Below are 26,036 nucleotides of genomic sequence, written 5' to 3'. Positions count from 1 at the left end.
CTTCAAGGGGAGGGGGGCTCAACTTTTTTTTGCCGGGGTGGGTGGGTAATTATTATCCTGTTTGAGAAACTGTCTGTTCTTCTGAAGCCATCCCTGTCTTAAGCAAGTTTGCAAAGTCACTTAGAGTTGCCTTCGTAATATGAGGCACATACAGATTGATTTAATGAAATAAAATTTAAATGCATCAAATCACAATGTACTGAACAAAAGACACCTTCAATGCATATTTTGTGAAGTAATTTATTGCCCTCTCAAATAATTTTCCTCTTCACTGAACATCAGGTCTGCTGAAGATGATAGAATAATTTAGTGAAAGCACACTGGACATCAGACATACATATGCCTTTCTTTAAGGCTTTCTACGTAGTCATCATTAAGTGCAATCCCCTAGCATTTTCCAGTCATTCAACATGTCCCTCCAAAACCACAAACCATTTTTTTTTAAAGTGAGGTTCCATTATGAATATTCTTAGTTATAAAAAAAGAATAGTTGGGAAATACAAAATGCAAAGAAAGGTAACCAGTATTTGGGGTTGGGGCTGGATGGAATACAGTATATCGTATTTGGTACCAAAGTCTCATCATTGTATAATTAATATGCACACTTATATGCAAGCACAGAACATTCACCTAATTAAGAGAAACTGACAAATAGGCTCCCTTTATGAAAAATATTCAAATTGTAAAAATTCTCAGAATTTGCATCAGATTTGTATGAAACCTAACATTAAGGATCTCTTATCTACAAAACTGAATTGAAATACACTTGACAGTCATTTGATCAGCATACCAATTTATAAACTGTGCTTTGCTTGAAATTCCTTGTAATCAATATCCACGTAATACGGAATGGCTTTTAAATTAATGCCGACGCTGGGATGTTCTCCAGCATTTATCACACTTTGAGGAGATTAGGATGATGAAAAGTAATAAGAGAAATCCAGATTTCAATTCTTTTTAAAAGAGAAAGATATTTAGAGACGTTCTAGCTTTTCATTTAAGAATTCTTCGACGCTATCTGTATTCCATTTCAGGATGCTCAATTCTTCGGCAATGTTCCCACTGTCGTCCAAGAGCTTCAGTACAGGATCAGAGCCACGCACATACTATAGAGAAAAAAAATATATATCCAAGGTTATTGTCTGTTTGGATTAAAAACATTCAGCCTATTTTGCATGGTCAAACCTCATCTCCCTTGCTAAAGTTCAAATGTCAGTTTTATATTGAATTAATTATCGTAGCCTGTTGTAAATATGGATCTATTTATGTCATGAATAGTGAAACACAGGCCTGTACTGCTTTATCTATGGTCAAAATTGCATTAGTTAATTCAAGCCTATGACTGATTGCCATCACCAGAGATGAAAATTAGATTGAGCAGAATTATCTGGATCTTGCCATTAAATAAAGCAGAGTTGTACTTGGAGTAGAAAAGATAAAGAGCCCATTTGAAAAGGCAAAATTGAACATTCCACTTTCCTTATAAGAAGTTGAAACAATGTAGAAATTTATTTTTCTTTTTTACTAAGTACAAAAATATGACAACTGGAGGGGAGCAGCATTACAGATAATAAAGTATGTAAATACTATTTGTGCTTAATACATGTTTTTGTGCTAACTTTCTGCAGTCTGATTTTGGGAAAGCTCCCATGTTTATGCTAAACTCTGAAACAGAGAGATGTTTTCTGATGTAAGATTACTCCTAACTTTTATGTTATTCATTTAATGGAAAGCATTATTTTTTTATTACTGAACTTCAATGGAAAATCTCTTAGCAACTAGACTCATGGTGTTAACAGGATCTGAAATTGTTCTAATTACATCACATAAATAATATTCAAAAATAGTTCTGTTTATACAAATATTGTCCTCGTGTCTTCAAAATGTATAATGAATCAGTACAAGTTATTTTGCATCGAGAAGGTATCAGTTCAACATTCTTGTTTCCTTAAAACTAAATTTCTTTTTTATACAAGTAACTAAGTGAGTCGCTATTTTTGATTATTATTGACTGAACCTATCATTTGCATCTTTTGATGCAAAATATATAGAATTCTCTATATTCTGTCTGAATCTATGTTTTATAGCCACCCTTCTATTACTAGCTCACCACAAAAAGGGGGACAAAAGGGAAAGCACAGCAAAGAGCAAAAAGATTGCAAACTTAACTGTTAGCTAGCACCCTTTAGAGCTGATAAACATTAAAAAAAGAAACACACTATGGTTATATGGTTGTTACGAATAAACAAGAGTTTATTCCCCTGAGAAAGGAAATGAAATCACAAACAAGGGGAAAGTGTATAAAGGGGAACAAACTTTGAAAGAAAACTTGCTATACAAAGTTTTCTTACCAAAACAGGTACCATGACTCGTTCTGTATAAAAGCTGGAACCCCGGGGTTGGAAAACAGATTTTCCTACTAGAAAATATTTGGACTCTCCCTACTTCCATTTTGGCCAGTGAACTGGGAGGGGTCTTGTTGTTGTTGTCAGGCATACTCTGATTGCATGTCCGCACATTCTTGTGGAATATGCTCTCAGCAAGTGGTTAGAAAATGGCTGATCATGTTCCTGCCTTGTTTAGTTGAAATGCCCCCCTCTACGCACAAAAGGTTTCTAAATGTCTTCTAATACTTCATGCCAGAAACATATTTTATGAGTTTTCAATTAAAAAAACAAAACAAAAAGGCACTACCAAAACCAGTCAAAATCGGTCCTTACCTTAATCTGCAGTCCCCTGAACAGTTTGGGCTTGTCGCTCTTGACAAAAGCTAGAATTCAAAGGAAACAAAAAGACATTCCAAATATTTCTTGATTTCTCCAGATAAATACGGTATCTGTTTTTAGGCATTAAGGGATTCACATTTTTACATACCGATTTAAACATCTAACTGGAAGGCAAAAAGGATTTTAGAATGCTACTTTGAACATTACATGTTAAAGGTAACTAAAGGAGAACAAATACCTCCTGAGGAAAACGGACAGCCATTGAATTTATAATTAGTGCCACAGGATATGAAAAAAGGGAGCATCGACAGCTGGTCCTCGACTTACAACAGTTCATTTAGTGACCGTTCAAAGTTACAACAGCATTGAAAAATGTGACTTATGACCGGGTTTCACAGTTGCAGAAACCCCATGGCCATGTAATCAAAATTCAGATGCTTGGCAACTGGTTCATGTTTATGACCATTGCTGTGTCCCAAGGTCACGCGATCACCTTTGTGACCTTCTGCCAAGCAAAGTCAATGGGGAAGCCAGATTCACTTCACAGCCGGGTTATTGACTTATCAGATGCACGGATTCACTTAACAACCGTGGCAAGAAAGATTGTAAAACGGGGGAAAACTCACTGTCTCACTTAACAACAGAAATGTTGGGCTCAAGGTTTTGAAGAGGCAAATTAAAAAAAAGTTTTTGCACTCTGCAGATCTCCCAAAAACATTTTTCCTAAAACGGGCCCGTTCCCCCCCCCCCCAAAAAGTCACGAATAGCCTTTAGGGGGCTTTCAGAGTGCTCCTGGGAGGTGACCCCCCCAAATGAGCAAAAAGCAGCTCATTTGTTGCGAGAATGGGCCAATATTTTTGACAAAAAATTTGCATGCCTAGTCTGTAGGAGGCCTATAGAGTGCTTGGAGGGGGGGGGGAATTGAGCAAAAAACGGGCTATTTTTCACTCATTTCTGCCCTCTCCAGCCCCCGGGAGCTCTCTGAAAGCCTTCTACAGGCTCTGCACGGCCATTTTGGTAAAGGGGGCGGGATTTCGGGAGGCAAAAAATGCTGTATTCATGGTATAAGACGCACCCAGATTTTCAGCCTCTTTTTTGAGGGAAAAAGGTGCATCTTATATTCCGAAAAATACGGTAACTGGAAAAAAGCCCTAGCATGATTTTTGAGGTGGCTTGCAATATAAGCCCTACTCCAAAAATAAGCCCAGGTTGGAGGAGGAGCCAATGTCGCCACGAGACGACATGCAATCTCAATGCTCTGAAATCGCCGTCTATATTTTTGCCACTGGGTGGTCCAAATGGACCTAAACCGTCCCGCAGAGACAGTGAACAGGAAGAATACGTTTTGCAATGTCCCTGATCAATCCAAGAGAAGTTCTTCAAGCCAGCGACAAAAAATCCAGCCATTGGGCTGATGAAGTTGGGGCGGCTCCAAAACAGAAGGATACGGAAAGAGAAAGTGTTTCCAGTTGGTGAGGAATTTTCACCGTTTTAAAAGAGACTGCCTATATAAAACTTAAAACTAATTTAAATTGGAGAACAGAAGAATTAAGTGGCGGAATTAAATTTGGAATGGTTTTGGACAGTGGGTTATCTTACTTTTTAAATGCTACCTTCATGGATGGAATTTATGCAAGCCTTTTAAAATGAATGGATTAAGTTTTCTTCTTCTTTTTTTTTCTTTTATTATTCTTTGTAACCTATGGACTAAAATTCTCCTCTTTTATTACTGTGGGTGTTCTTCTAACCCAGTCAAGAATCGGACTTTTTTTTAAAACTTGAAATACAAAAAAAATACAAAAAGAAACAAAGAAGATTGCAACAATAACACTGCTACTCGGAGGCTGGAGGTTTGTGTATTGGAAACGAAGCACTTTTACTTTTCTCGCTGATTATCCTGGCTTGGCACTCCAAGGTCTCACTGCTTGTTTATAGAGAGTGATAAGAAGAAAAGCATACAGATGTCCCTTTGAAGTATATCTTTAACCAGAGAAAGGTGAAAATAAAATGTTATTGTGAATCTATGCTTAATTTTGTTAAAACCTTCCAAGCTAGAGCAGCAGTGTTTGTTAGCTGGAGATAATGGCACAATTTCAACAGCAGAAAGAAATTTTAAGTCTGCCAAACATATTCTCAGAAATACAGAAATTATCAAACACATATGAGAGGATAGAGAAGAAGTTGGAAGACTTAGAGTATCTAACAGTAAAATACGATGAAGAAGTTGGAGATGTTTATCAAATGGAAAAAGTGGTGGTTAAAATCCTAAAAATCGAAGAGGAAAATGAATATAAAGAAATTAAAATTGCTGATATTTATGGTGATTGGTTTGTCTCTGAAAAGGGAAAGAGTGGAATACTGAAAGAGGAATTAAATGGAGGGGAAATCTACCCCAGATGGCAAGATACAGAAGAAGAAAAAGCAAAAGAATTTATGGATTTAAAGAGAGAAATTTTATTAGCAATATCATTGATAACACTACTGACAATCAAAGATAAGCTGATTAAGGAAACAGAAGAAGGGCATTGAAATTACATGAGAGATTTTATAAGCAAGGAGTTGCTAAGAGGAGTCCATACAAAGTTGATTAAGGAGATGATTAGAGGACTGACACCACAAATGGCAGAAGATATGAGACTGTTTTGCTACTGGAAAGATACAGGTTGATAGATGGAAGAGTATAATTTAAAACTAGTTAAACTTAGTGAAATTTAGTGACACTAGATATAGTTAAATAAATAATTGATAACGATAATAATGTATACAATGTGTAGTGTTATGATAAGTAAGAATTGGATATGAATATTTAATGGTATCCATGAAAGGAAGATTAGAAATCCTTTTGGATTATATATAACGGTCAATAAAAAAGAACTAAGTTAGATACAGTTAAGTCTTGATTATTAGGCGGAAAATGTTATGATGCAGGATATAGTTAAATAAAGGAGGGATAATGATAACAATGTATATACAGGTATGGGTACAACATAAGGAAACTGGATGTAAATTGTAAACAGTGATTTGGAAAGGAGGATTAGAAAACTTTGTTATTAAATATTATGGATGTTTAGCTAGAATAGGATATAGAATTCAGTGTTATTGGAGGATTTTAGAAATAGTAAATGAAATGCCAGTTATGAGGTTATATATTAAATCTTGGTATATTTTATGATGAAGGACGTTTAAACAATTATAGTCAAATGAAAATGGAGGTATGAAGATGGTAACATGTATAAATATCGGAGTTAAAATACTTGAGTTAATATGAATTATGTTTGTTGACTGTGGAAGAGATGCATGAAAGCCTTTTTGTAACCACTGATACACTTTCTACAGTATGTAAAGAAGGATATGTTGTGATTGCTTTGAAAATTAAAAATTAAAAAAAAATTATTTAAAAAAAAGCCCCAGTTAAGATCAGCCAGATGGACGCACTTAGTATCGTGTTTTCCCGAAAATAAGACCTAACCGGAAAATAAGCGTCTTTTGGAGCAAAAATTAATATAAGACCTGGTCTTATTTTCGTGGAAACAAGGGTACAGTATATTCATAGCCATAGTATTGTAGTCTATCATCCTGGCCAATGTATGAGTGCTAAGTCACCTGAGTGTACAGAAAGCAGACAGGCAACATCAGGAAATCTGAGCCCCTGCATGTGTTAGTTATCTGGTTAGATTTGCATATAACACTAAACCATGACTCTGTTGAATAATCAACAGCTATTTATTTCTTAAATTTACTTATATGCCATGGAATTGTAATGGTCTCATAGCAGTCTTTAAAAAAGAAATAAAATTACCATTATCAGTAAATCTAAATCCTCAAACTAAAAAAATAACAACAATACATGAACAAATAAAAGCCAATTCCAGATGGCACTTAAACGACATCCAAAGTTCTTTTAAAAAGTTCAACCTTCACAAACTATGGGAAACCATTGCTAGGAGGATCAAATCAGCTTTTAGAACAGGGGTCCCCAGTTCCCATTCCATGGACCGGCACCAGTCTGTGCCAGCAAGCAATCCGTGCAAACAAATGGAGTCCCATTCGCGGGGATGCAGGTAGCATTAAAAACCATGCCCCCTCCGGTCCACGGAAAAATCTTTCTCTACAGAACTGGTCCCTGGTGCCCAGTAAGTTGAAGGCTGCTGTTTTAGAGAGGATGTTTCACAACATGGGTTGGGAAAAAAGCTATGTTGGGGGATTTTTTTTTTTTGGCTTTTGTCCCCTTCATATCACAAACATTGGCTGGATTTATATATAATGCGAAGTGATGAAGTATGGTATATCAACCACAATGGCGAAGTTCACACAGTACACTAAATCAAATCCAAATAAATCCTATTATGTGTAATGCAATGAGTAAACTCAGAACAATCTGGGAGATCAGCATTAAGTTATCCAGATGAGATGCAAATTTGCTTTGTTGACTGAAGGATTAAAAGCTTGCAATGTTTATCACAGTGGTATGGAACATTTCATCAACTCAAAGATATTCCTTTGTAGAGAGATTTCTCTTTTGCTTTTTCGGGAACATTAGCAGACCAGATCTTAGTATGCCAAGAACAAAATGAAATAGAATGATAGAAATAACAATGCTGATCTCCAGCTCTGTGTGATGTCAATTCAAAACTCTAAGACATATTGTAGAGTTGGCAGCTTCCTCACACTAGCAAAAATGAACTGAGCTGAGGCACCTTCTGGATTTAAAAAAAGGCAGTAAACAGCCTGCTATATTTTCTGTTGAGACATTCTCAATATGTGATCCGAGGATGAGTAAGCAGCAGAGAATTTTAATTTAAAAAAGGAAAAATGATGCTAGATGAAAAATGCCGTTTCCACTACAATAAATAAATGATTTGCTTGAAAGAAAAGAGATATTTGTCCTAACACAGAAGCAATGAACCTGTGTCATAACAGCAACAGGTTAAAATAAGGAAATAGACACGGAATTTACAAAGATATTTGTACAAAATATTCCACGCATTTAACAACTAGATTCAGGGGGACAGGCATGTTTCAGGCAGAAGTGATGTGTGTCCATGTATGAAAGGAAGTTTTTGGAAGAAGGGGGGAGGGGGAGAAGGAGAAGAAGAGGAGGAGGAGGAGAAGAAGAAGGAGAAGGGCAACGTTTCTACTATTATCTACCAATTTATAATACAGTAGACCGATCTTTTATTCAATTGATAGAACAGAGACAGAAAGCAATGGGACAATAAAAAAGAACAAAAAGCTGACAGAAGTAAGGAGAAACCTCGGATGGAGGGCTTGCATAGCAGATGTTGGTAAAAGAAACCTACAGTTCAGCTGTAAAACCAGAATTGGAGGGCTCACAGTTCAATCTGCACACTGCAGGTCCAGGTTGAATTTCTGGCCTCTCCAGTTAAAAGACGCGCCAAGCAGAAGATGGAGAAAACTCCAAATGCCAGCCAGGTGAACACTCCTGAGGTAGTGCACATACAGCCATTTATTTCACCTTAAAACAACTAATTTTGTAACCAAAAAATAATCTTCAGTGGATTATCAAATAATCTCTCTATTTGAGAAGCAATGGTTCTAATTCCAGGGACTTAAAAAGATAAGCCCAATTTGGTGAGGAATTCTGCTCAGCTAAAACAAAAAATTGAACTTAAAAAAAGTAGTCATGCTTTTTGTGAGAAGGAAAATACTGTTGACTGTTGAGAAAGTATTTCAAATCTGGGTATTACTTTCAGTTATTTTAAAAGATGAACTCAGCAGAGATCATCTTGCTTTCTTACAGATAACTTAAAATAATTAAATGTTGATACACTACAGGTAGATCTCACTGCCCTACTCATTTAGCAATAGCTTCAAAGTAACAAGGGCATCGTGAAAAATAATTTTAAGAACCAGTCCTTGCGCTTATGACCATTGTTACGACGTATGTGTTCTCTCCAATGCACTCTTCCCAAGAAAATCTGCTGAAGATCCTGAGGTGAAGGAATCTAACTATTTCTCAGGGGCAAACGCCTGCTTTGGAGCACATTTTTTCTGAGGCTCATGGGCCTTTAAACTTGCTGGCCTATAAGGCACTAAAAAGGATTTTATTCTGTAGGACTTTCGCACTAGTGACAAGGACAGACTGCCTAAAATCATGTAGGGCTGATGTTTTGTTTTCAGCAACTCAATTTAATACACCCAAAGGTTCTTTTTCAGGAGGCAACTGGACTTTCTTGTTTTTTCCTTGAAAACATTTCGCTTCTCATCGAAATGAGAGTAAGAAGTGAAACATCTTCAAAGAAAAAACAAGAATGTCCAGTTGCCTCCTGAAAAAGCACTTTTGGGACAGCCATGACTTGGCTGAATGAGAATCTCTACAGACTTTTAGCTATACGATTTGGGATAAATACCCCTTGAATGGTGTGGGAGTAGGAATGAATTTCCAGAGGGAAAAAAAAATTGCAGGCTACAGGAACCAGGGGCACTAGTCAGGTATCCCTGAAGACATTGATAAACCTCCAAGTGCTTCAACAACCCTCTAAAAGGATGCAAATGACCAGCTGTCTGCAAGGAGTAAAAATCCTGTCATTCCCCACTACCCTGTCAGAGCTGAGGAAACTTCTTAGATGAAAAGCAAAAAGTCTTCCAAAGAAAAAACAAGAAAGTCTAGTTGCCTCCTGAAAAAGCACCTTTGGGATAACCATGACCTGGATGACTGAGAATCTCTACAAAGTCTCAGTTTGATACAGCTATGCCTGTATCAAGACTTTCCAGTTAAACAGAAAGAATGATTATAAAAAAGCAATAATTAATGTGCAGTACAGAAAACAAATGTCCCAGTTTTGAGATATTCAGAAAAGAAACAAGTGGGTCCCACCGTATAAAAATCAACTTTAAAAAAAAAGAGTGTCTTGGCAATAACAAACTATATAGTTCAAAACAATCTAAAAATATTCCATCTTTTGAAGCAACGGAATGACCTTCCTCTAGCCTCATGTTCAATTATAGTTATTCAAGTGACATGTAAGAAACAAACAGAGCCCTCAGAACAAAACCAGTATTTCTTCCCTAGGAAAGGGCTGGCTCCAATTTAAGACCTTAGAAATGCTGAATAGAACTGTAACAAAATCTCTCACACCCAACACTTCTTAGAAATCTTGTTAAACGTTTGCAAAGCAAAATGTCTTCTCACTCCTGCTCTGCAACGTGCATGTGCTACTGTTTTCTTCTATTTCTGTTGTTTCTGACTCTGAAATCACTCTTCGGTATATATTTAATTTATTTTGCGCTCCTTCTCACGTCAGGAATAATAGTATCCTGAAGTAGTCATTCTTACAGCCTCCAGCAATCCCCTCCCACCCTGTTATCTGTGTTTCCAACAGCCAACTCTCAATTAGCATTGACAGAATGATTTGGCCTGGGAGATATTTAAAAAATAGTCGAGGGGGGGGAGGGGAGGAAGGGAATGCTGGAAAGTGGGAGATACAAAGCCATTTACACATGTATCTTGTCTCCCTGTGCGTGCACATCTATATAAAAACAAAGTAGAACGTGAGGTGGATGTTTAAAAACCCACACATTATATGCATGTGCATAAAGCTATTGCATATTCATATTGTAAAACTCAAGGCCTGGGCAACTTCCCTCTCAATCCTTTTTTTGATTCGGTTTCTATCAGAAAAGTGAAGAGCAAAATTCTCACCTCCCCACTCTCCGGATAGGAAAAAAGAAAATTGAAGAGTGACTGGCAGTTTTTAATTCAAGAAAGGAAACCCGAATTAGGCGGGATGGAAAAATATTAGTGTATGGATTCTGGGAAAGAAAGATTACAAAAAATAATAACTGAACTGCAATTCCTAGTAGCCTTCATTGCTGGCCATGCTCTCTAGTACTGATAGGAACAAGAGTTCAGAATCTGGAGGAAATCCCAACTGAAGTGACCATGCCTTATAAATTATTTGAGGATGTGCACATACTTTGTCGGACTAGACATTCCTTCAGGATCTAAACAAATGATGGAGTGTAATGACACTGATTTTGGAAAAGAAATATTGCAATTTCACTTACCCTGAACCTGAGGGAACCTCCCCAATTTTCATCCACACACTTCAAGGATTGCTCCTGCATAGAGCTGTAAGAGACAAGCAACATATAGTGATAACCCGATCCAATATTATTGCTCATCACGTAAAGCATCAATTTAACTTTATATCTATTTATTTTTAATAGAAAAAAAATCACCAAGATAATTGATACATGTGCCTGAATTTTCTATTCAGGAATTTGGTTTACCAAGAATAAAGAACACCTTAAATAAATCACTAACTAACTAATGTTGTGCAAGATTGCACATTCTGCACATTACCATTAAAAAAACTGCCGACACTGTATCCATTTCACGCAAAAATTATGCACAGTAAACATTCCCCTAGGAGACACAGAAACCCATGGCAGATGTCTAGGGAAAAAAATTGGAAGGACAAGAGCTAACACACTTAATGAGAATTTTATTTAGATTTCATTCTAGATAGAGTGATAATCATATCACTGGATTCAGTTTACGCTATCAAAAATTCTGGCACTTTTATGATTTTTAAAACCATTGTAGGTTGATTGGAAAGTTACCTACAAAGGGAACATAACCACAGCAACACATGCCTTGAATTTATTACATTACAGTAGTATGTTCTGTGACCCGCTAAAGGGAGCATGGAAACTGCCGCTAATATTAGTATGCAAGTCATGGTCGGTAGTCCTCGGATTATGAAGGCAACTGAGACTGGAATTTCCTTCACTAAAGGATTCAGTTATAAAGTGTTCACCTGACTGTCCTGCTCAGCAACATAGTCTTGGCAGTCCATGTTGCCATCGTTAAGCGAGGGTCATTAAGTGAGGACCGTTTTGTGGGAGGAGGCACTGAAATCACATCCAAGCAAGAAGCTGATAGGCAAAGAGCTACAGCTGTGTAGGTCCTATGGAGTATGGGCGGACAAGTACTGTAGAGAGGTGCTATAGAGCAGGGGTCTCCAACTGTGACAACTTTAAGACTTGTGGACTTCAACTCCCAAAGCAAAGCTGGCTGAGGAATTCTGGGAGTTGAAGTCCACAAGTCTTAAAGTTGCCAAGGTTGGAGACCCCTGCTATAAAGTGAGGGAAGGCATTACAAATTACAGGATGGAATGAATGCTACGGGACAGCACTATGGAGTGCAAATGTTATGGCTAGGCACTACAGAAAATGGACAGGTGGGCGGTACAGAGTATGAGATCCCCATGCTCCCTGGGGGCTCCTTGCGAGAAAAAGCAGCAGGAAAAACTTGCAACCTGCTGGCCTCCCCACTGACTTTGCTTCTCGGAAGTCAGCAGGGAAGGTCATAAATGACAACTACACGACTGCAGGGCACTGCAACCACTGCAATTGCGAGTTGCTAAGTGCCTGAATCATGATCATGGCACTGTGGGGAACCTATGACAGCCACAATTTTGAGGGCACAATTGTGAGTAAACCCCCTCCCTCAGCACCATTTTAACTTTGAATGCTCACTGAATGAACGAGGGCATTGTAACCTGAGATCTACCTGTACACTCGTAGCACAAAGTGTTCAGATCATAATGATTTGCTACTTGTGACAATGGCCATTGTTGTCAGTTTCAGAATTCAATTAAAAGTTTTCATTTGAGATTCATATCTTCTAAGGTGTAAACCCATATTAGCTGAAGGACTGCCTGCATACGTATATGTTCCTGCACAATTGCTTAGATCCGGGTCTGAAGTTCAGTATTAGGCTAATGTGTACCAGGAGACAAGACTTTTCAGTACCCTACCGCCCTGCATTTTAGGGAAAGATTTTTTTTGGAGCACCATTTGATGTTTAAAAATGTTTACCCAGGTGCTGCTGTTCCAATTTGTTTTGTGTGTTGCCTTAATGAGGTCAGGGCATCCTGACCCGATGCTACTATAAAATACATAATACATTTCATCGGAATAAACCAATTGAACCTCATTCCAAACTAGTTCAAGCATGGTATGGTTAGTAGTACTTTGGATCATCACTCCTGAGCTACCTACTGTTCCGTTCCCCTTGGGTGGAGAAGCACAAAACCTAGGGAACGTGGACACACAGGCAAAAGCCTTAGAAACTGCCAGATTACCCTTGTGATCTTGTCAGTGATTACTCTTGGGACTTCCTTGGCTTCCAGTTAAAGGAATTAACAGGGCAAAAGGTATAAGGACTGAGATATACAATCACGAACATGATTTCATTTAATAACACAACATGTCTACAAGAAAATGTATGTGGATGTGTTACATCAGAGAGACAAATATATCTCAATGGAACCAAAATGCAGAAATCCATGGACCAAGCAGCTGAAACATACCAATGAAAATGATGCATGGCATTTTGGAAATGAGAATAAAAGGGAAGGCTTACTCAAAGATATTTGTAGTTTATAAAGATGCAATTTTATTATTTGTATCACTGGAAAATTATCCAATGCCGTATATCCAAAAACATTGAAATCAGGTATATTTAAATCCTGGTTTCAAAGGGAGAGTTATGCAGATCTTTAACAGCTAAATTCTAAATATGTACTCAGGGGGTAAGTTTATATCGGAAAGCTAAATATACCATTGAAATCAGCGAGATAGGGAAATGCTTCATTCTTGCTCACTCACATCTCTGTGACTAGACCAGTCTTTCCTTTAAACCAGACCTTTTACCATAGCTGACTCATGTCTTCTCATTAGTAAAATAAAAAAAGCATATAAGCATTTTAAAACTAGCGTCTTGTATTTCACCATAATTTGGAAGTCTAAGCTTAAATTTATTTCTATATTTGATTAAATGATCTCTTCTGAAATCCTGGCAGATTCATGAATAATGCATAAGGTAAACCAACTCCAAGAGAGCTCCGGATTCTGAGCTGAATGTTGATTGCAGGACCTGAGAGACTCATGATCAAGTCCCTGTACAGCTATGAAGCTAACAGAGTCATCTCAGAATATTCAGCGTTTTAACTATGCATCATCCACTGCATTGGACTGAGATGAAAATAAAATTGTAAGTAAATTTCGATGGAAGAAGAGGAATGAAGTTCAAGCGAAGAATTAAGCTGGGATGAAAAGTCAAGAAACGAAGTCCTGGCCTTTCCTCATTCTACTGATAAAGGAGGATACGGATAGTCCTCGATTTACAATAGTTCCTTTAGTGACCGTTCAAAATTACAAGGACACTGAAAAAAGGGACTTATGACCGTTCCAGCATCTCCATGGTTACACGATCAAAATTCTGATGCTCGTCTACCGATTCATATTTATGATGGTTGCAGTGTCCCAGGGTCGTGTGATCCCCTCTGGCGACCTTCTGAAGGCAAAGTCAACGGGGAACACAAGTTCACTTAAAAGCCATGTTACTAACTTAACAAATGTAATGATTCGCTTAACAACTGTGAAAAAAAAGTTGTAAAACGGGTCAAACTCACTTAACAAATGTTTAGCTTAGCAGCAGAAATTTTGGGCTCAATTGTGGTCGAAACTGGAGGACTACCTGTATTTGCAGCTCAAGTTTGAAATGAGAGGTCCTTGGTGCTCTCTGAGCTTGGTTGTTTTCTTGAAGATATTTCATTACCCAGATTAGGTAACATCACCAGTGCTAGTAAGGAAATTTCACTCATTGTGGGTGATGAAACATCTACAAGAAAACAACCAAGCTGAAAGAGCACCAAGGACCCCTCATTTCCTAATTCTAGATTGAACCTATCACATTTCTAGCCTTATTACAGGACCTCCTCCTCTTCCCCTTCTTCATAGGATCACTGACAACATGGTGGCTGACTATCATATACTGTATTTCTGATCTAACAGTTAAACTTCCAAGAGAATATAAACATTTTATTTGGGATGAAAGTATTAAAAAATGAAGAACAATGGGAAGGAGTACTCCCATTGACATAGCCATAACTAAGACAATCTGTCTGTCTTGCAATGAGAACTATTTTGATAAAGCCTGCAGCAGAAGCCCAAAGGCATACGGTCTAAAGGAAACGAAGAATTAAGAGTCAGAATCCTTTTAAGGTGACAGCTAAATTTTAATTACCATAGCAGAATGAAACTGACTTTAAAATGAAGCTAAATCAGGTCATGCAAATAACATTAGCCTAAAGCACTAAACACATTCTACTATATTATCAGTTGCTGGAACTGGCAGCTCTTCATGGCAACTTGGTTTAAATTATTCTCAAAGATCTGTTTTCAAGTATTTCTATCCCTCTTATCTATTCCCTTCATATAGAGGGATGGAGTGTTTCTATTTTGTTTTGTTTATGAAAGATAACTTCTATTAGAAGAGTGAAATTATGGAAACTTTGCAGAAATAAATTCGTTATATTGTAATATTAATATTGATCATGTAAAAGTACTTTTACTAAGTATCTCACTCAGTTTCTTGGCATTGTCAGGCCACTGTTCAACCTATATACCATTTATTGTGCTACTGTATTAATCCCTTTTTATACTAGTCCCGATGTCAGGTCAATGATGGAAACTTGGAAATGGAAAGCTGCCTCAAAGCATCTGTTGAGAGTTGACCATTAGGCAAAAAGAAAAAAAATTACACAAAACAGCCTTTGGGGTGACAAAGATTCTGTCCAAGAACAGAAGAAGGCTTCACATGCAGTCTCCATTAAAATGATTTGATGAATGGTGCTAGTATGCTTTCCCCTTCCCAGAATGGGGAAACAGAGGAGATTTGTCATGAGAAATTCATTATGGAGCCTTGAAAAGCACTAGGAGCAAGCAACCATCTGTTCTGCTTCAGCCCTTGCCTTTTAAAAAAGCACGCATATGAGAATATGCATATGAGCATGCATCTTGATTACAATCTGCAGAGCTCTGACACAGCATACAAAAATAAAAAGGAGCATTATGTTTTAAACAACAACAAAAACATTCATGTGCTGAATTCTGAGGAGGGTCATAAGAGAGTATATCGGTTTGTTTGCGAATGGACTCACAGCTGGAATTTGGCTTTCTGTTTCAGTTCAGTGTTTCCTGCTGTCCAAGAAAGAGGCAGCCGTTCTGCTTTAAAAGCCAGCTAGACTTTTCTGATCAAAAATTGTTGTGAAAGCTTCAGATTTACATCCTTGTTCCATTTCAGAAACCATATGAGCCAATTAGCAGAGAACAGATTTCTTAGATTTATATGTACGGGCATGTACACACACGCAAAATAGCAGGGTAATCACTGGATTCAGGTTTTTTTTTAAAACGAGTTCTAACAGTGAAGAGTATCAGAACTACTGGATTATTAGAAATTAGGAAATGCAATGTAAAAGAATATATTTAATTAAAGGAAATAGGTAATTTCAAAAGAGGTGACAGTCACTAATAAGAAGGGGGAAAAATCAATTCAAAAGTACAATAAAGCCAACACACGAATTGGCTTTAATGCCAGGTTCTATTTTCCAGCTGGTAGCCTACAAGATTGAAAACAGAATTGTCTGCATGTTTTAACTTCTTCAGGACAGAATAGTATCTGGGTGTACAGGTAGTCCTTGACTTATATCATATCTGAGCCCGGAAATCTGGTTTTGTGTCATTGCGTCATCAAATGGCCGTGTGGGGTATCTCGGGGATTGAGGGAGGCCCTGGCATCCACTGGCATGTAGAAACTCTGAGCGTCAATGTTTCAAAACCCTGAGGTTCAGAGATTTTAGTTTTCTCCTCCACAATCTCCCCTTTTGCTAGCATTCTTCTCAATGGAAATGCCCAAAGACTTTCAGAGCAGCAATAGCATTTAAGACTTATGTACTGCTTCATAGAATGCCAGTTTTGCAAGTATTTTCACCAGATTTGAGGTCTGTTCCTTCAGTGCATGGGAGAATTTCCCCTCCCTGCACCGAGGGGAGGATTAAATAGCGACCACATGATTATAAGGCATCTGGCAACTGGTTGTAAATGCAAACAGGTTGCAAACACTGGAAATGTAGCCCTGTGACTGGGAGGAGGGGGAAGAGGAAGAGGGAGAGTGTGGCGCAATGTCTTACAATGCCTTTATGGGCCGTACAGAAATATATAAAGAAATGACATCCAATGCTGCACAAGCATTATTCATTTTGTATGGAAATCTCACCATTTAAACAATTATATTGTTGTTTAAGTGGGCTGTATAAATCTGGAACATTTTGAATTTTTATATGCCACTAGATGCCAGTCTATTTTATATGCTAGTCTATAACCATTTAAAACAATGGTTTCTGATGTAACATATTCACTTATAATTGAGAGTACTGTTTTTAATATGATCAGATATAGAAAAGTGCAGACTTTTAAAGTGTGGCTGTTTACATCAACTGCTAAGTGTCTGCATTTTTCCCTACACTTTGAAAGCAGGATTACTTTGGCCTCCATTTCACCCTTCTACTTTTCAAGAAACCAGCATTATTTTATGCTACCGAAAAAGAGGCTTACAATATGCGACTGTCTAAAAGTAATGCTGATAAAGAAACCTTCTAAATTAGTCTGAAAGTGAAGCTAAGAGTTCCAGACTTTGAAAGTAACGAGGTGTATTGCTTGGTACAAATATATCTGAGTCAGGATAAATTTTTGTAACTATTTGTTGCGAGTGAAATATTTTCCTTCCTTTTCTCTTATAAACAGAACAAAACGTAAATATCTAGCATTTTCCCTGGGAGGCAGTATAAGGGGGATAAAATCTTAAGTCTTCCCTGATATGAAAGGAACTATCTTAGCACTTAATGGGAATTAGGCAACTCCAGGGCCGGGGCTCTAATTGTGTGCTAACTTGTTTGAGTAGCTTAGTGAGAATATGAGCACAAAGATCCCAACATGCATCTGATTTATCCTGCATGCGTTCCTTGATCCCGCAACAGATGTAAATGCAGAAGTCTGCTCCAATGTGGACAGAAGGAATAAAGGTCAACATGCTCAAAATTGCTCAATAATTAAGTACATTATGAAAAGGGTTTAATCCATCAAACATCTGTTGTGATATCTGTCAATATTTCAAACTATGAAATCTACATCCTGCTCTAAAATATGGGGGGATGGTGGATGGTGGTGCTTATTCTTAAAAGGTCTATGTTGCCTTTCCAAATCACGTTTTCACTGTATAATTTAAAATACATTAAAATTACATCGTTATAATTCACATTAAAAAAAATAACCTGTACAATAAAAATGTTTAATAAAACAGAGGTACCATTTGATGTACAATTGTAATGATACCATTTGATGTACAATTGTAATGAGCCTGCTTATTATGTATGTGGTTCCGGTTGATGACTTTTTCTGCAGCAGTTGTTAGGTGAATCACCGCCATTGTTCAGTGAATTGTAATCATTAAGCATGGGGTGCTTTTGCTGAAAATTGGAAATGCCACTTTTTTTTTTTTTTTTTGCAAAAATGACGTAAAACGCTGTCATGTGACCACGGGATGCTGCAAATGGTCACGGAGGCTGTATTGCTGAGCACCTGAAGTTTGGTTATGCGATGGTGGAGGTTGCCTGACCACTGGATTTTTAAAATTCAGGCTGTAAGTCTGTTTTTTGAGGTTAAATGTAACTTCGAACAGTCCCTAAGTGATTGGTCATAGGATGAATACTACTGTACAGCATTAATATATTTTTAAAAGGGTTAAAATATATATTTGTCAACACCAGATACCTTTGACTGAGAGGATAGGATAGTTTTAACTAAAAAGTATGTAAGTGGACAGCACAGTTAACTAGCTTCACAATGTAGTGATCATGACTCCGTTGAATGGCTTCACCGGATTGGTCTCACAAAGACATGGCTCTTTTATAATTATTACTAAGGGGTATACAATTGCTTAGCACTGATTTGATTTGCTATCTTTATTTGGATACTATTATGTGTTAAAATCCAGTTGAATACATTAGGGATAGTTTTAAATGCAGTCATGTAGAAGGATTAAAAGAAAGATACTGCTGGAAGAATTCTAATACTACGTATATATAGATAACAATAAACTAGCTAGTGCCTGAAGCTATATTAATAGCTGTTTTCCATGAATGGATTTTTTATATGAGAATATCAAAATTTAATAAAAATAAAAATTATAATCATGAAATCCAATATAAACTAAACTCAAAGAAAGAGGATAAAGTGCAAAGGAAAAGCAAAAAGAGAGGAAAGTAAAAAGAAAGAAATATAAAATATATACAATGGTGACTTCCAATATTCATCACAATTATAAACAAATTTTACACTCTACCACATTTAAGGTTACAATTATTTCTTCATTCCATATCCCATTCTCATCTATAAATAAATCCATTCAACACCATGTTTTCTCATGTATGCACGTGTCTCAATAAAAATGATAATCACAGTAATGAACCAATGCATTGTTGATCTATTCTTATCCAAATTGTGTTAATTGTGCTCTGTACTGTCTTGATGTTTGCCTCATTTTGTTAACTTTATTAAATTAGCATGCAATAGATACCTTTCTCATCAAACTAGATTTGATAAGTTGATTCTCCCATGAAAAGGACCACAGAGTTGAGCCAAGAAGCAAATAAAAAAAAAGTGCCCTAGTGGTGCAGTGGTTAGAAAGCAGTATTGCAGTCTAACTTTACTCACAGCATGGAGTTCAATCCTGTCGAAGATTGTTTCTCAACCTTCCATCCTTCTAAGATCGGTAAAATGAAGACCCAGATTGTTGAGGGCAGTATGCAGACACTGTAAACTGCTCAGGCAGTGCTCTAAAGTCAAAGTGCTATTGCTAAAAGGTCATCAAAAATTCCCAGCCTCTACCTTACACTTCCACTTGCTATCATTATCACTAACTTGATTGGTAAAGTACTGATTGTGCTATTGACACACAATTTATATAGGGAAAAAGAAAAAAGAGCTCATAGATTAGCATTCACTTTATGAGAAAAGACAATGCCTCTTTATGCAGGAAAAATATGACAACAATTTCTCCCTCTGTGAGTAGGGTAGGAGAATAACTTACTGTAAAGTCTTTTTGTGTCAGTGAAAAATGGACCAATAGGATAAAATTTATGCCGCCTTTTCTATCTGGAAGACAAGGCTTAACATTTCTTCCTGTCCTATGCAGGAAGCCCTGTCCCTTCAACCGCATGCATTGATTTTAACATACTTTTCAAAGCAGAGGGCACTCTGGAAGAATTATAATACTATATATGGATAACAATAAACTAGCTAGTGCCTGAAGCCATTTTAATAGCTGCTTTCCATGAATGATTTTTTTATATGAGAATATGAAAATGATATAATTAATATTAACTTATCTATTAAAAATAGAAAATTAATATACTATCAAATAGTTCAAATTGGAAATTATCCCAGGGTTTCTACTCTTCATGATATGAGAGATAGGTTGCAACTTTATTTGAAGCTAAATGCAAACGGAATTCTTTCAGAAATCTCTTTACAATGAACAGGGCATTCTTATCACTCTGGTCCCACATAAGATAAATTACTTTTCTGCAAATATTTTATTAATGTATTAATAAATATTAAATTATTACAAAATTGCATTTAGTTATGTGGCATCTGATAATGCTTTTACTCACAGGGTGCTTTAAGAATGAAAACAATTACATTTCAATTTCAAATCGATGGGAGAACTATTACCAATAATCATATAAATAGTTGGATTCTCCTGAATGTCAGCAAGAACAGTTACATAGTTCATCACAAGCCATAATGGAAATATTCAGTTCTGAAACACAACAGATATTTTCCTCCCTTCAGATAGGAAAAATACACCTCAAATACGTTGTAACATGCACCGTAAACACATATATTTATTACAATATCAACAAATAGTTGGTTTTTGCCCAGAGGAGCAGGTATTTTGTATTTATTTATTTTGTATTTTATATTTTATTTTTTATTTTATAATTAGCTATTTACCAAAATCTACAAACACGTCCCATAAACAGCAATTTACTCTTGATGTGCTAACAAATGAATCTGTTCAGCTTTCTCTTCAGCTGATTGTATTTAGTCTAACAACTAACTGATTGTATTTCATTTTGCTCAAACTTAACAGTGTCCCTGTTACAGATACAGAAAGACTGCTGGCTGACTCAGGTTTGACCTTGAAGTATTAGGAAAATCAGTATGTTTTAACAAATGATGTCAACAAACTTTTGTTGCCAAAAATTAGAGTACTACAATTTAATAAAAACTTTCAGTATAAATAACATTATATCACACGAAAGCTAAAACAAGTTTTAGCTAAGATATTTAAACATAACAATGAAACCTACCTTTCTAATTTCAGATTGAACTTCTTCTTGGCAGCACTTTCTGCAGAATGGATCCAACTGATTCAAGCCAAATTGGCCAAGAAGGTCACAAGAACTGCACAGCAAATTGCTGGAAAAGCCAAGATCTCTACATGCCTCCGATGATAATTCTGCTCCATAAGCAGATATCTGAAATCAAGTAAGATTTATGCAATTCCTTTAACATAGGTGTTTGTAATATTTCAGTATCAATAGTACAAATTTCCAAATACCATATTTTCAAGCTTGTCCATTTCCCACTGCAAACCAGAAAACCTACAATTACTCTTTTGAGGACTCTGGTAAACGGGAAGCATATTCACTAATTCACTTATTTGCTCTGTGAGGATTATTGATACAGGAAGCATTGTATTTACCCTGTCTGACAAGTTTGCAATCTGAACTCACTATGACTTGTTCCCTTTTAGTTTTGCTCAATATATGAGCTAAGAGCTCATAGTGGTTTGAGAATCAACTTGTGGCATCATATATTGGAAAGCTCAACTTTTCACAATGGTAACATTAATTTGTGCAGAGGTGTTTTAAGTTCTTGATTTAGCAATTACATATTTATCTTGTTCCTCATAGGAGCTCATCTACTGGTATTTTTTTATTTTCATAATTGCCTTGCATGTCAAATTGGGTTGAGGGCTAGTTAGTAGATGAAAGTAATCCAGGAAGAGTTTTCTTGTTGAATATGGAGCTTTAAACTTGCCATTACAAACGTTTCCACTACTCCCCCCACCCCAAGCAAGGGTGAAAAATGCGAGATTTACCCAGTTACAAAGGCTCCTAGGATGGGTCACAAAACTCTAGAATTGCTGCTTTATTTATTTCCCAAGTCTTTTAATGACAATGTTATAGCTTCAGTTATTATATATAATTGGCTGGATTTTTTATTTTTGTTTTAACAGGCTGTTAATAGTGCTTTTATTACTCACCTATAAGCCATCTAGTCTCATGGAGCAAACATACTGTGTACAGAGAAGTAGAAACTCTGCATGGGATTTTAGTCTTGAAATTAAAGTTGTAATCAACTTCCAAGAGTGTTTTGGGGAATGGCAGGTAGGGTGGGTGGGTTTACAGATAGTCCTTGACTTATAAGAGTTTGCTTAGTGACCATTTGAAGTTATAACGGCACTGAAAAAAGTGACTGATGACCACACTTTTTCACACTTACAACCGTGGCAGTATCCCCGCGGTCACGTGATTTTAAATTTGGGTGCTTGATAACTGATTCACATGTATGACTGTTGCAGGGTTCCCGGAGTCATGTGATTTCCGTTTACAGCCTTCTGACAAGCAAAGTCAATGGGGAAACCAGATTCACTTAACAGCCGTGTTACTAACTTAATAACTGCAGCGACTCACTTAACAACGGCAGCAAGAAAAGTCGTAAAACGGGTCAAAACCCACTTAACAAATTTCTCACTTAGCAACATAAATTTTGGGCTCAATTGTGGTCGTAGGTTGAGGACTACCTGTGCACACATTAAGGACACGAATAAAAATTAATCTAATTTATTACATAAAGTTTGACTTCCAAAGTATCCATCTGTATTCAATTTACTTCCCCCCTCCAATAGCAAGACTAAAAATTATAAATGGGGAAGTACCCCGTTTAGCCGATGGCAGACACGGAAATTATTATACTGAAAAAAAGATTTAGCATCCTTATTCGAGTAAAATCACGACAAACCTTTACGCTCATTTCAACGGGATTAAGTAAAGTATCGCAAAGACCGTATCCAGCTCAATGTTTTACTTTAAAAAAAAAACCCACCAAATGCATCTGCATATTGGAACCTTTCCGACCCAATCGGGAAGTCGAAGGAATTAGCGACTCCAAAATAATGTGCAGAAATAGGTTCGCCTCAAGACCCTCTTTGGCCGCTCCCCAAGCTCATAGACCTCTACTCTCCTTGTTCTAACGGGGTTTCTTACCGCCTGCAGCGTCGCTAGCAACCAAAGCCAATAACGGCCGAGCCCCATGGCTCCCTCTCGAATCGCCATGTTGGCACAGACGGACAGCTCAGGGATTCCATCGATGAGGCCCCTATACCGACAGGATGTCTTACGTACTGCCTGCTTGGAGCAAAGAAAATATCTATAGAGTCTTCCCATTCACATTAAATTGACCAGCCTAGAAAAAAAATTCGAGGAGAGAAAGAACATATTGGAATTTGTCAGGAAAAATTTACAATTTGTCTTCAAAGACTCCTCGCTCCCTCTTTTTCTTTTTTCAGGCACTTTTTTGTACATCTCGGAACAGATCTCTCTACTCTCCCAATCGAACGATTCCTAGAGATTGACAAAACGATTGACCAATGGGCTAGCGGAACATTAGCATTCGCCTTTACCGCCGCATCCAATACCCTAAGGGAAAGTCGCTAGGCCTACGGGACAACGTCGTCCAATCAGTAAGTAAAATGGGATAAAGGAGGGGTGTCGGTTCAGTTCCTTTCCAGTTGCGTGAGGAAGCTCCGGTAGGCGGGCGGATGGGATGGATAAGCCAACCGAAAAAGGACAAGGGCAGCGGTAGCCAATGGACGTTAGATTTTGGGGCGGGAGCTGTATTCTGGCTGGTCGGCGAGGGAGGGGAGGTAAGTTAAAGGGGCGTGAATTAAGGCCGGGCGTTCGGTTGCTGAGCAGCGCACGCAAATTGGTGGCTGGGGTGGCCGGGCGCGTGCCTGGGACCGTGTGCGGAGCCGGGCCACCGGACTGAGCCTCTCTCGGAGGCGGTTGGTGGGCGTGTGCCGTCGCGAGGTTTTGTCGCGAGGAATGTGAGAAGCTCGGGTGGTTGTTTTTCCCCCCCTTCCCAGCGAGCTCTCGCCGGCGCCGGGCTTTCCCGTCGCTCGTCTGCGGCCGCCGTTTTTATCCCCCGTAGAGGCTGTTCCCCGAACCACCAGCACCAGCACCAGCACCACCACCAACCCGGCCTCCCCTGTCAGCGCCCCGCGTCATGTCGTGATCTCCGGGCGGACGTGTGAGACCAGGGAGGCGGCAGTGGCGGCTGTTGCTGCTGCCGCTGCAGCCGCCGATGGGGCTGCTCCGGATTATGTTGCCGCCTAAATTGCAGCTCTTGGCGGTGATGGCGTTCGGGGTGTCCGTCCTTTTCCTGGAGAACCAGATTCAGAAACTGGAAGAATCCCGCGGGAAGCTCGGTAAGCTTCGGCCGTGGGAAAGGAGTGCTGCCTAAGGGGGCCGTGTGGAAGGCGGCAGATGGTACCGTCTGAAAATCGTGGTTGTGTGTGTGTGTGTGTGTGTGTGAATGCGATTGTCTGAAGTGAGTCGGGATAGGGGGGGAAGACTCCTTTCATTTTATCGCAGGGCTACCAAGACGGCAAGTATGGGGGTCATTGGGCCGGTGGGGGGGAGTAGGGAGGCTGATCTGGAGAAGCTTTGGAGACTGATTGGGAAAGAGGGTCGAAAGCCCTCGCGGTCTTCACATCTCTATAAATAAAATTATTCGGTTTTGTTAGCATGATTCCGCGACAAACCCTGCCCCCCCAAAAAAAACTGACTCAATTCTACAAGCAGTTGCACCGGCCCCCGGTTTTTAATCTATTACATAGATCCTTTCAGGGTATGCATTTCAAAGAAATAAAAAGGTGAACAATATACGTTTTAGCTAAAAACAACAGATGAGGAAGTTTCCTTAGGCCTGAAGTTTTCTCCAGTCTCCAAATGCAACATTGGAAATGTCCTTTTCTGTTTAGATTTCAAACTTTGAAATAGAGAAGTGTGAAGGAAGAGAGGCAGACAAGCACTCTTAATGTATATTGTATATTTTCTCTCTCTGTGTGTATTATATACTCTTAATATACACTCAGTGTATATTGATTATGAAATATTTGCTGCTGCATGTGGTGAATGCATTTCATAACTGTTGCCACTCGGTTATTGTGTAAATTATTAGGGAGAACGCTAGCTCAGAGACTTAAACTTCAATTTGTACAATTGTATTCTTTAAAAGTTCAGCTACACTTTGTTGGCATACTTTGTTGTATTGCTTCGCTATGTACCGTAGTAAATGATTATAAGCTTTAGCAGTCTGTAATCTATTCTGTATATAGGATGCTATGCAATGATGAAGGATTTCAGGATCTTTTTATGCTAAACATTACTTTTTAAAATGTGGTTTAAAAAGCCATGATTGATTGTCACACAGTAAATTACAGCCAATTAGGATGTGTGCTTGATAAACACATAATGCACATTATGGTTCTTAAGCATGTTTGCATAAAATCAATTTATTCTAAAATTTATTTAAGCAAAAAGCAAAAAATTAGAGTTAAAATTCCTACCTCTTGATAGGGTAGGAATTAGAAAAGGGTTGTGTGTTTTCCCTTTCCAATATGTGCCATACAAAACCAATAAAAATGATGGCTGTTTGGTATAAAGGTTAAGACACCAGGCTAGAAACTTGGAGACTATGAATTCTACTCCTGCCTTAGCCATGAAAGTCAGCTGGGTAAGTTTGGGCCAGTCATTCACAGAGTTGGTGTGAGTAGGAGGAAGAGTATTAGACATGTTTGCTGCCTTGAATTATTTATGAAAATAATAAAGGTGACAAAAACAAACCATTCCATCTACCAGTATCACTTCATTTCATCTCTCCATCCCCACCCTAGCTTATTTTTTACCTGTGTGCCTTTCCCCACCCCCGGGACCCCGGGGTGGGCAGGGTCTTAATTAGGGCTAATTTTGTGGGTGGGGTTTAATTTGATCACATGCGCTCAAAATGTGATAGGGCTTCTTTTCAAGGTGGGTCATCTATTTGCAGAAACACAGTACATCTTAATTGTGGAGAAAGAACTTTGGTTTTCATACTTCTAATCTTAAAATGGGGAGGAAACCCTCAAGCTTACCGTAAACAATGAGATTTTGCAGTAATGCTGTAAATAAAAGGAAAGCAATTTGTATTATTTATCTTCTAGAGCATTAATACAGACCCTTTAATATTGTTCATAATGGCTAGAAGCAACTCTATTAACTAGGAAAAAGTAAAATTTCTTTCAAATGGAACATAACTGCTGGTGAC

At 37.9% G+C, this 26,036-nt stretch overlaps 2 protein-coding genes across 2 annotated transcripts in view; one reads left to right on the top strand and one right to left on the bottom strand.

Annotated features, from left to right (window-relative positions):
• Window positions 1-226: 226 nt before the first annotated feature.
• SELENOF (selenoprotein F) lies at window positions 227-23,088 on the bottom strand. The gene is made up of 5 exons (XM_081946303.1): window positions 22,937-23,088; window positions 20,975-21,142; window positions 10,755-10,818; window positions 2,721-2,770; window positions 227-1,106 (listed from the first exon to the last, which is right to left on the bottom strand). Exons 1-5 carry the CDS (start codon window positions 23,003-23,005, stop codon window positions 975-977), a joined length of 483 nt encoding a protein of 160 aa, XP_081802429.1. The 5' UTR covers window positions 23,006-23,088; the 3' UTR covers window positions 227-974.
• A 516-nt stretch (window positions 23,089-23,604) lies between these two features.
• HS2ST1 (heparan sulfate 2-O-sulfotransferase 1) overlaps window positions 23,605-26,036 on the top strand; it is a 123,195-nt gene continuing 120,763 nt past the window's right edge. Inside the window, exon 1 of the mRNA XM_081946301.1 lies at window positions 23,605-24,156. Coding sequence (XP_081802427.1) covers window positions 24,033-24,156 — 124 coding nt within the window. The 5' untranslated portion in view covers window positions 23,605-24,032. The remainder of the gene's footprint in view (window positions 24,157-26,036) is intronic.

This window comes from Natrix helvetica (assembly GCF_964273705.1).
Source record: "Natrix helvetica genome assembly, chromosome: 3".
NCBI classification, from domain to species: domain Eukaryota; kingdom Metazoa; phylum Chordata; class Lepidosauria; order Squamata; family Natricidae; genus Natrix; species Natrix helvetica.
This window is presented reverse-complemented; position numbering and strand designations above follow the sequence as displayed.